The sequence below is a fragment of the Corvus kubaryi genome, unplaced genomic scaffold, assembly GCF_017639235.1.
Source record: "Corvus kubaryi isolate FWS band 111438036 unplaced genomic scaffold, C.kubaryi_AGA036_p1.0 62820, whole genome shotgun sequence".
Taxonomy (NCBI): Eukaryota; Metazoa; Chordata; class Aves; order Passeriformes; family Corvidae; genus Corvus; species Corvus kubaryi.
Genome location: NW_024581486.1, coordinates 33955 through 45208, shown reverse-complemented (window position 1 = coordinate 45208; position 11254 = coordinate 33955). Strand labels below are relative to the sequence as shown.

General features: G+C 60.3%; 1 protein-coding gene across 1 annotated transcript; it reads right to left on the bottom strand.

The window, feature by feature from the left end:
• Window positions 1–5883: 5883 nt before the first annotated feature.
• On the bottom strand, window positions 5884–10936 carry LOC121672577 (sorting nexin-33-like). Its single transcript, XM_042045272.1, has 2 exons — window positions 8669–10936; window positions 5884–6767 (listed from the first exon to the last, which is right to left on the bottom strand). Exons 1-2 carry the CDS (start codon window positions 10107–10109, stop codon window positions 6514–6516), a joined length of 1695 nt encoding a protein of 564 aa, XP_041901206.1. The 5' UTR covers window positions 10110–10936; the 3' UTR covers window positions 5884–6513.
• Between the last annotated feature and the right edge of the window lie 318 nt (window positions 10937–11254).

Here is an 11254-nt window from a genome sequence, read left to right as displayed (position 1 = left end):
TGCTTGGCCCAAAGGGGCGGCTGATGGATGTCTGCTCCCCACCTCCAAAACCCTCCTCCTGCCTCATCTAGAGGGAAAAATAGGGTTTCCTTCTGCTCAGAGGCAAATCACACCCTCTCCGCTCTGTGAAATGGGGTCAGGGTGACCATGCTGCCCACGCCATAGCTGGGAGATTGCCAGGGCCATGCTGCTCCCAAAAGGTTGGGACAACTTCTGCCAGTGACTCCCTCTCCAGATCACAGCTCTGCACCTCCCCCATCTCATTCAAGCACACACATTTATTATCTTCACTAATTACATACCCCCAGTGAGGGATGGGGACTGCATCCACCACCATCCACTGAAGGCCGCCTTGGAAGCATCGCTGTGTTTTCCTTCCCAGTAATTCTCGCCTTGTGCCCAGGGATTAAACAGAAGGAACGTGGCCTATTTTGTAAGGAACACTGAAAGCGAACCAGGTTATTTTTAAGGCTTGTGGTTGTATTCCCGCTGCTGGGAAACATCCACTTCCTGAGGTCAGGGGAGGACAGGCAGTAACCTGGAAAACGGCAGCGCGGACGGCGGCTCTCTGGGGCCAAGCTCTGCTGGCAGGGTTTAAATCCTCAAAACTGAAGGATTGGGTTATTCAGGGTTTGCAGGATCAGATGCAGCTTCAATGCTGCCACTGCCACCCACCCACCTGAGGAAGGGCTGAGGGTCCAGGTGGGCTCCTGCCTGGACATGAAATACAAACCACAGCCCAAGCAAGCTCAGAAGCTTCCTGGCCAGGCCCTTTGGCTTCCCTGGCACCCCTCCCTGCCAAGCTGACTATAAAGCTAGCAGAGGTTCAGGGAAGGCCATGGAATGGTTTGGGTTGGAAGGGACCTTAAAGGTCATTTTGTTCCACCCTCCTGCCAAGGGCAGGGACACCTTCCACTAGCCCAGGTTGCTCTAAGCCTCATTCAACCTGGCCTTTGACACTTCCAGGGATGGGGCAGCCACAGCTTCTCTGGGCAACCTGTGCCAGGGCCTCCCCAGCCTCACAGGGAAGAGTTTTTTCCCAATATCCCATCTATCCCTGCCCTCTGGCAGTGGGAAGCCCATTCCCCCCCTGGCCTGTCACTCCAGGCCCTTGTCTGAAGTCCCTCTCCAGCTCTCCTGGAGCCCCTTTGGGCATTGGAAGGGGTTCTAAGATTTCCCCAGAACCTTCTCTTCTCCAGGTGAACACCCCCAGCTCTCCCAGCCTGTCCCCAGAGTCCTCGGAGAGCGTCTTGGGAAGAAGGAAGGGGACCATAACCCCACAGCCACCCCACCCGTGACGGGCTGGATCCAACACCTCTCCTGGGTTAATAACACCAGCGACGTGGTCTCAGGTCAGGTTTCATCAGGAGCTGGAGGCACTGGGGCTCACAGGTAGGGATGGACACAGCTCCGGTGACATGAACTAGTTTCCAGGCACCCATTCGAATGCAAACAAAGAATCCACCCAGGGCAGGTTGGATCCTTTGGCTTTGAAACTCCCCTGGCAAGCTTTAGCCCTGCAAATGCAGGCGTTCAACAAACGTGGGATTTTATTCCCAGCCCGGCTTCAGGCCAGCACAGGAGACTGGGACCCACGTAAGCATCACATTCCTCCAGAATCCCCCACTGCTCTGGACCACAACAGCTGCAGGACCTTGGAACAGCACTGCCCCACTTCTGGGAGTGAGCACAGGAACCCCCTGAGCTCAGGCGGGCAGCCCCACTCTGTTTTGGGGAGGCATGGTCCCAGGCTCCTGCTTCTCTGTCCCAATCCCAAAACCTCTCTGGCAGCTCTCACCAGCCCCAGGAGATGCTCTGGACTTCACCAGGAGCAGCATCCCGGGGTCCCCTCAGGGGGCACGGGTCACGCTGCCTGATGGCAGGTGATGCGGAGCAGTCTCCTGGGAGGGCAGGAGGGCACCAAGGCAGCCGAAGGGGGGTCAGGTCCTCCTAGGAGCTGTCCTGTGTGGAAAACTCAGGGCTAGACCCGAGGCTGACAGCTGCATAGTGTGACGAGGCTCAGTACCTCCACTCGGCTCCAAGCCAAGCCCAGTGCCCCGGGATGCTGGGAGCCCTCCCTCCCTGCTACGTGCCTGTCTGATTCAGGCCAGTCATGCCCACAGCCTGCAGAACAGGCTCAGCTGGCAGCAAGCCCGGCAGGACGGGACGGAGCCCGGGGGAAGAGCTGGAACATCACCCTGGGAGCACCTCAAACAAACCCACCCAGGGATAGTGCTGGCCTCGGGAACCTGGCATCTCTCCCACCACCTTGCCCATGTGAGATAAAGCACATGGATTTACACTGCAGGGCCAGAGGAGGTTCCCGGGTCCTAGGGAAAGTATGGAGTGGTGAGGACCTGGACACAGAAAGCATCCCCCATGCCTGCCATGGCTCCTCAGCCCAGCTGCGATTTAAATTTCAGACAAATTGAGCCTGACCTCTGTTTCCACACCCAGCAACTCCAAGGCAGACAGACAATGACGGAGGGATAACCACATCCCAGGGCCTGGGCTCTCCACCCCTCCTGCACAAACAACACACCCAGAGACACAGCTCCCCGGCAGTGCAGGACCTATCTCCCCGTGCTCAGCAGCTTCCCGGGGACCGGAGAGAGGGAATCCGGGCTGGCATGGCGAGCCGAGACAGGGTCTGATCTGAGCATCACACTGGCTATGGCTAGCAGGGGGAACCTGGAAGGCTGATGTACCCCCATTAAAGCTGATTCCCAGCTTATTCCCTAAAACAGACACCACTGATCCCCCATTATTGCCCTGGGCTGGGAGCAGGAGGGAGCATTTATAGCCACAGCCAAGGGAACCAGCTGGTGCTCGTATCTTTGCCTGGAGGAGCCGACTCAGGGTCATGCTTCGGAAATATTTGAGAAGCACAGCAATTAAAAGATTGGAGCTGGCAGGCTGAGCTGTCTCCCTCTGCCCTGATCCATGCCTGTGTCCTCCCACCTGCATCCGCCCAGAATCACTCCTCTACACGGGCACACACTCATCCACCTCCTGACATGGGGGGGGGTGGCAGCGAAACTCCACTTGGCTCCATCCCCAGAGTTGCTGCTGACCCTAATGGGCAGGCAGGACTTCTCCCCACTCCCCCAGGAGTGCTCCCTGCTCCCCGTTGGCAGCTGTGCCTCTCGCCCTGCCTTGCCAGCGTGTGCTGGCAGCGTGGCATGCACAGCAAGCCCCATCCTGCCCAGCCGCCCCGCCAGCAGCTGCACCCTGCGCTCCCCCTTCCATGGGAGGAGCTGGGTTGGGTCACTGCGCTCCTTTGGTGGCTGATCCCGAATTATTGAGCACTGGGGGGGTGTATCCATGTGGTTGACAAGGCTCTGATCAGCAGCTCTGCTTGTCCCAGCATTCCCATCCTTCACCCTCCAGCTGTTTGGCTGCTCCCCGTGGAACCCCAGCTGATCCTGCCCACCCTGAAGCATCTTGCTGGGCTCAGGATACATGCACAGGGGTTGGATGCAGCTTGTCCCTACAGACTGATGGCCCACACACAAACCCTGGTCTCCCAGAGCTCAGAACAAGGATGCCAGGTTTTCTTCCCATGGTGGAGGGAGGCCCAGAGAGAAGAAACAAGACAAGAGCTCCGGGAAGCCAGACGCAGGAACGGAGGCAGTCACAGGCTCTCCGGTGCTGGCTGCAGTGCTCTCCAGGGAGGATGCTCCAGCCACCACTGCCACTGCCACCTCCCAACCCTGCTGTCAGTGGCAGGACTCACACAGCACATCGACCTTGGCTTTCCCACGCCAGATCAGCCTTGGGAAGTGGGAGGAGGAAACAGATCTGCTCCATGTTCCCGGTGTTTCCTCTCAGCCCTGATTTTTTTCTCTTGTGGGAGCAGGGAACAGCCTGTGTCACAGATAGCAAAGGCAGTGACAGACACTACTGGGGCATGTGGAGGACTGTGTACCCCCAGACTCCTCCCCACCATCATCCTGCACAGATAACAAAGGCAGTGACAGACACTACTGGGGCGTGTGGAGGAATGTGTACCCCCCCGACTCCTCCCCACCATCATCCTGCCCCCTGGGACAGCCACCGAAATGCTCAGAGCCGGTTCCAGCCTCCAAACCTTGGCACATTTGCAGGATGCTGCTGGAGGTGTGGGGGGCAGCAGCAGGATGTTCAGCCCCCCCATCTTGCCAAGGCAGACCAGAAATGCCCACCCGTGGGCAGGGAAGGCCCAGCTGCCTGCTGCCAGGTGGCAGAGGGTAAAGGCAGGAATGCTAATGGGATACAGGTTCTAGCCAATGGATTTGCTGTGTCCTGGGAGTGTGGTCCAGACATGAGGGTACAGAAGGGGTGCATGGTGGAGCAGGGAGACCTTTGTGAGTGCTGAAGGACCACAGAGAGCACAGGGCCACCTTTGGGGAAGCTGAGGCACAGCCTTCTGAAGGGGCACATGAAGCAGGGAAGGACCCTAGCCCATCCCTGTCCCCATGCCACGACACCAGAGCAGAGGATGAACTCCTGGGGCGCTGGGACATCTCCCTGCTCCAGCTGCACACGCTGTCTTCAGGACATCCCAGGGACCGAGCTGCCGCAGGGCACCCCAGGCAGGGGATCCCCTTGCCCAGCCAGGTCCAGGGGAGCTGGGATGTTGGCTCAGCTCTGGAGGCTGCTTGCGGCGCCAGAGGCTGGCTGCCTGCCCGGGGACGGCGGTGGCAGGCTCAATCCTGGTGCCCATTGTGCTCCCGAGGGAGTGGGGCTGGGGGAAGGGACAATGTGGGGCCAAGGCCACCGTGGTCATCCAGAGCATGGCCAGTGGGACCAGAGACCCCTCACTCCTGCAGGATTAGCACAGAGTTAGACATCAATCCCACGGCAGCTGAGCTGGGATGGGGTCAGGGTGGGATGGGACTGGCCTGAGGAGGGAATGGGGTGAGATGGTGCCAAGGAAGGATGGGGTCAGGGTGGGATGAGGCTGGGGTGGGATGGGGCTGGGGCAGGATGGGATCAGGGTGAGATGGGGCCAAGGAAGAATGTGGCCAAGGTAGGATGGAGCTGCAGTAGGGTGGGGTTGGGATAGGATGGGGCCAGAGTGGGATGGGAATGGATTGGGATGGTGCCATGTAAGGATGCAGCCTGGGTAGGATGGGACTAGAGTGGAACGGGGCCAGGGTGGGATGTGGCCAGGCTAGAATGGAGCTGTGGTAGAATGAAGTTGGGATGGGACTGGGGTGGGATGGGATTGGGGTGGGATGCTACCAGAGCATGGTGGGAACGGGGTAGGATGGAGCCAAGGCAGGATGCGGTGAGGGTGGGATGAGGCTGGGCTAGGATGGAACTGGTGTGGGATGGACCCAGGGTGGGATGGGGCCATGGTGAAGGGGCCTGCCCTGGCTGTGGGATGCAGGAGGAAGCACATCCTGCCTGGATGGAGGCTGTGTGCCAGGCTGTACCTCAGAGTGCTCATCCCTGCAGGCTGGGGCCGGGGAGGGCTCCGGGAGGATGGAGCGCAGCCCGCAGCATTCCCAGCGTCGCTGTTAGTTTAACAATACCCCGCTGGCCTGCATGCCGGGGCTAATTTTATCCTTGGAGCCAGGCCAAGGCGGCCCTAACTTTCCTCGCTGTGATTTATCCCAGCCATTTCCCTTCAAAAACAAGGTCCCCGTGCCAGCCCTGCTGTCTCCCAGGCAGCGGCACACTGTCCCGGCCAGCGCAGAGTGGGGCAGGATTTGCCCCTTGGAGGGTTGTTGAGAGAGCAGGAGGGTGGTTGCTGTGGGAACCCCTCCTGGGGTCATTCCCCCCCACGGCACAGGGATGTTCAAAGCTGGCTGGAAGCCAGGGGATGCTTAGGCAGAGCCTTTCCCGGGATCCTGGAGCAGCTCTGTTTTCCACAGACATCTCTGGGAAGGAGGTGGGTGTTTTTTCTACCAACGATTTTATTGAAAAGGCTGTGGGGCTATTTTTTTTCCCTTTTTTTCCTTTTTTCTCCCTTTCCCAGTCAGCAGCCATACTTGAGAAAGAGATTTCTCTTTGCCTCCGTGCATCTAGTTAAAAACTGATTGGTAAAAATGCTGCAGAAAAATGGAAAATATTGAAAATATCTCGTGACAAACAAACAAAAAAATCTCTTCCAAATAAAGATCTCTTTTCTTCTCTTTTTTCTCCATCAGAAAAGCTTTTAGTGTGCAAAATGTCGACCGCTTGGACTTCTTCTCCCAGCGGGCTGGGATGCACCCACCCCTGCTCCAGGAGAGTGGGTTTTCAGAAAGCTAAAAATCACTGGGCAGTGACCCCAGCGCCGTTACCTCCACGTCTGTCCCTCTTGTGACCCCCCACGCTCCCGCCAGACCCGTGGCAGGGTGGGAAATCCCCGGGAAAAGAAAGAGGTGGCACGGCCAGCCCACGGGCGAGCCCTTCCCTGCCAGCCTGGGAAGGGGGAAGAAAGCCCAAAGTCATTTGGTCACTAGCGTGATGAGTTCCCGTCCATTCTCAGCCCATCCCAGCCAGAGGAGGCCTGGGGGGCTGCGGGCAGAGCGGGCGGAGGCACTAGAGGTTGTCGTACATGCGCAGCGTCTTCTCCAGCTGCTGGCTGACGCGCTGGTAGAAGACGATCTGCTGCCTCAGGTAGGACTGCATCATCCTCTTGAAGTCGGCCACGCGCCGCTCGTGGAAGTGGTTCATCTCGGCCTGCAGGGCGAAGCCCACCACGCGGCAGCGCTTGCGGATCCCGTCCGCCTCTTCCTGGTCCATCCTGCCCTCGTCGCTCATCCGCTGGCTCTCCTTCACCTTGGCGAAGGCGCCTGGCGAGGCAGGGAGCAGGGTCAGAGGTTCTGTGCGACCCTCGGACCCCCTTCCCTGGGCAGCCCTGCTTGGTCCCATTGCCCCCCATGCCAGGGCACCGGCCGGGCCCCAAAGCAGAGGCACAGACCTGCCCCATGTAAGGGAGGGGTCTGCCTGCATCTCCCCCTGCCCATCAAACCCATTCCTTTCCTCCAGGCAGGCAAAGACCAGGAGCGTTTTCCCTCTGGACTCTGGCATACTCAGCTCTTTTTCCACCCCATCCCAGGGCAGTTGGCCTCATGTATAGCTGGCTTTGGGGGTCTGAGCTCCTGGAGTGCTGTGACTCAAGGCTTGGCGTGCAAAACTGATGTGGGGCAGTGTTAGCACAGTCAAGTACTCCAGCCATGCCTGCCCTCGAAATATCCCATGCAATTCCATGAATGGGGGTCAGGAGCAGTCCTGGGAGACCCCAGCCCAGGAAGCAGTGAACCAGTATGTGACAAGGGCATGTGGTGCTGTCTGGAGCTCAGCTGGGAAAGCATCTCCCACTCCCAGAGGCAGCTGATGCTCTGACACGAGTTTTTCCCTCTCCTTCCATGTTTTTTTACAGCTCGGTTTCAAAAGAATCCTGCCTGGCTCCAGCGCTGCATTCCTCCCCCTCATTAGCACAGAGGCTAAAAAACTAAAAACAGAATCCGGCCCGCACTGGGCTTTTGTCCCTTCTCCCTGCCCCTTGCCGGGAGCACCGGACCCGGGGTTACAGAGCTCCTGCTGTGCCAGCCCTGCTCCCAGAGGGGAGCAGGAGGAGAAGGAAGAAGCAAAGTTTGGAGGCCAAATCCTGCCTTCCGCTCTGCCCACGCGGCCTCGCTTCCGGACGGGATCCAGCCCCTCTCCATGGGTAAACAACACTCAGAGGAAAGGCAAGGAAGCTGCCCGGGCAGGATTGAATGCTCCCTGCCCCCTTTGCCTTCCCAGCCTCCCCCAGGGATGTGGAGTGATGCACAGACATCTCTGGATGCTCGGACACAGAGTGCCCTGGCTTCACCCTGGGGAAAACCTGTCCTCCAAACTCTGGGGACACTGGTGTGGGTGCCCCCTCCCTGCTGCAGGCAGCTGGGCTGGGAGGAGTGTGTGGACTTTGGCCCCGCTCCCATACCGGTGGCTGCCTGGGTGCAAAGGGACACCGAGCCCTCGCTGCCTGCTGCCTGCCCTAGGGAGAGCACAGCAGACACTTCTCACCCCCTCTGATTCCACCAAACCCAGGGAACCAGGACGAATGGGACATGGGGAGCTCTGATGCCCTGGGGGTGCTAACCCCCCTCTGCTGGGCTTGGAGGTGCAGGGACATACTCCTGAAAAGTGTGACCCTGATTGTCCCCAGAGGTTCAGTGTGTGCCCCATCCACTGCCCTGCACAGACTCCTCAGCCCCTCTGACCCACCCAAGGCCATGTCCAGCCATGTCCCAGCCTTGGGGGAGCAAGCTCCGGCATCCCCGCTGGCCACCCATCCACTGCCTTGGCAGGAAGGGAGGATGAGGAGGGACAAGTGGCAGTGGGTGGGGATGCACAAGAGGTGCCAGGCAGGTCACCCCAGAGCCAACAGCAGCAGTGCTGGCTCTTGCTCATGGTCTGGGGGAAGTGACATCCGTGCTGACCCCCCCATCAGCAGCAGTTATGGGGCAGACTCTGGACTCAACAGCCCTAGCAGACTCTCCCAGGCTGGGGTGACTGGAGGGCTATGCCAGCGGGGACCACACTGCCTCCCTAAGAGGCGTAGGCAGTGGCTCCCATCCTCATTCCCATCCTCATTCCCCATTCTCTTCATGGCCCAACAGAGGATTTCTGCTCTGCATCCACACCCCCTTGCCACACCGCTCCCACTCACATGGGGCCATTCCTGGGGTGAGGAACGCCTCCTTACCTTTCTGCAGGTGGATGATGTCTGGGAAGTTGGAGAGGAGCCCTTGGTACAAGGAGAGAGTGTCCAGCATGAGGAACAGGTCGTTCTTGGGCTGCTCAGCGAACATTTCCCCCACAGTCTCGTATGTCTTGCCTGTGTGGGAGATGGCGTTGTTGAGGGCATCCAAGCTGTAGGGAGGGTCCATGTGGAAGGAGTGGCTGATGGCTTGGAAGGCATTGCCCAGCTTCTGGAACTCCTTCCGGAAGCCCCCCACGTGCTTGCGCACCAGCTCCGACGCCACATTGGTCAGCTGCAGGACGCTGTCATCCATCTTCTTGCTGAAGGCCTTGAAGGCATCCACGCGGTCCTCCACATCCTGCAGGTCCTGGTGCTCTGTGGGAATCTGGATGGTGAGGAGGAAGCTGGCACCCACCATCTCGTCCTTCTCCGCCCGGCGTTTTCCCAGCTTCCACTGCTTCTCGTCGCGGCAGCAGAGGAAGTGCTGGAAGCCCTCGTACTGGGAGAGGACAGGGTGGCTGGTCATGTGGTCCATCCAGAGGATCAGCCGCCGCTTGCGCTTCTCGATGAAGTCCTCCTCGAAGCGGCCAGTGGCCTGCTTCTCGGGCAGGTGGGGCACCGAGATCACCGTGAACTTGTGCAGCAGGCGGTTGTAGAGCCAGTCAAAGTGCTTGTACCGCCGGTACACGGGCGAGTTGATGTTGCTGGGGGTCAGCTTGTAGGAGATGTAGCTCTTGATGCCCTTGAACTTGGTTTGCTTGGTGGGGTCCTCCACGGAGCAGATGAATGGGTGGGGGTTGGCCCTCCACTGCGGGCCTCTGGAGCCCATCTCGATGCAGTAGGTCTCGGCAATCTTGGACATCAGGGGCACGTCACCCAGGATGAAGGCTTCCACCCCAGAGCGGACGAAGCAGGAGAAGCGGTTGAGGTTTCTCCCCACCACGCTGCCCCTCTTGGAGGAGCTCATGCTGTCCTGCCTCTCCAGCACCGGCTTGGGCCTGTAACCGGCGTGCTGGTGGTGGCCATAGGCCGCCGGGTACTGCAGGCTGGGCGAGGGGTGCCCATTGGTGCCCGGTGAGCCCCGGGGCTCCTCCACCACCGTGCACGCATCGTCCCAGTCATCCCAATCATCATCATCATCATCCTCAAAACTGCCCTGGTAGGAGATGCCAGGGTTGGGGGATGCTGAGTACAAGGAGGAATCGTGCCCAGGGGAGCCGACCGGGCTGCTGGAATAGTCCGTGTAGTTGGAGCCCGACCGGGAGCGGAGGATCTCGACGTAGGAAGCAGGGAAGAGGCCAGTCTCCCCACGGCTGTTTTGGCCCTGTAACCACCCGTCCAGGGAGTTCTCGCTGAAGATGACGAGCTCCTCGTTCTCCTGGATGCTGATCTCCTCTTTGTTTTCGCTCTGGAAGTTGTAAAGCGCTCTGGCTTTCAACGCCATGGCCGGTCCCGGCTCGGGAAGAGGGGGGGAGCCAGCGGAACGCAATCCCCCCAGCCAAAACAACCCCCCCCCCGGCAATACCGCGGGCTCGCGCGGCTCCGGGATCACCACCACGCGCTGTGGGAAATGGCTTGGCCGGTTTCCCAGCAAAATAAAAAAAAAAAAAAAGGTGGAGAAGAAATCCTTTACGAGGTGAAGCCAAGGTCCCTATGTCCAAGTGACCCCCCCCGATCCCGGCGCCCCGGTTAAAAAGAACATTCCCCGTTTAAAAACGACATTCCCTGGATAAAAACAAGATTCCCAGTCAAGCGAGTGGCGTTTCCCTGGCTCCTCCGGGATGCGAATCCCGGCCGGCCCAAGAGCCGGGCTCTGCCATGTCCACGCAGAGTTTCTCTCTCTGGGAGGCTGATCCTGAGGTTTCACTCTCCGGGAGGAAAACCTCTGGCTGCCAACGAGGAAATAAATCCAAAGCGATTTTTCTCGGGGCTCCTGTGGATAAAACACTCTAAATTTCCCGTCGGTGGGCGCTGGGAGAGCGCCGAGAACGACCCCGAACCCTGCCCAACCTCCCGGTGATCCCGGGATTTTGCAATTCCTTTCCGGGCCGACTTTCCCGGTGGTTGGTGGGGTTTGGTTTTTCCCTGAAATCCGTAAATCTCACGCAGGACGGAGGCGGCGCCGGTGGTGGTGCCCGTGTCTGTGTCGGGGCTGGTCCCGTTGCCACTGGATATGACGGGGCCAGTGCCGGTGCCGCTGCCGGTGCCGCTGCCGGGGCCGGTCCCGTTGCCGAAGGGGTGGCGGAGCCGGCCGCCAGCCTCCCGTGACGCAGGGCAGCGCCGCGCTCCCCGCTCCGCCGCCCGGTTCGCGGCGGGGAGCGGCCCGGCCCGGCCCGGCCAGCCGCACGCTGCCCTCTGCAGGCAGCCGGCCCCCGGGGCACGAATCCCCGTCCGCGGGGGCTGCGGCTGCTCCCGCGTCCCTGCCGGGATGTCCCCCCTCGCCTGTGCCCGCTCCCGGCGCGCAGCGCCCCGTCCCGGTGCCCGGGCGCGGGGGAAACTGAGGCACGGGACGAGCGGGCTGCGGGGGGGGCGCGGGGCCTCCGCGCCGCGCGGTGGCGCTGCGGGCGGCGCGGGCGGAAGCGCGTCGGG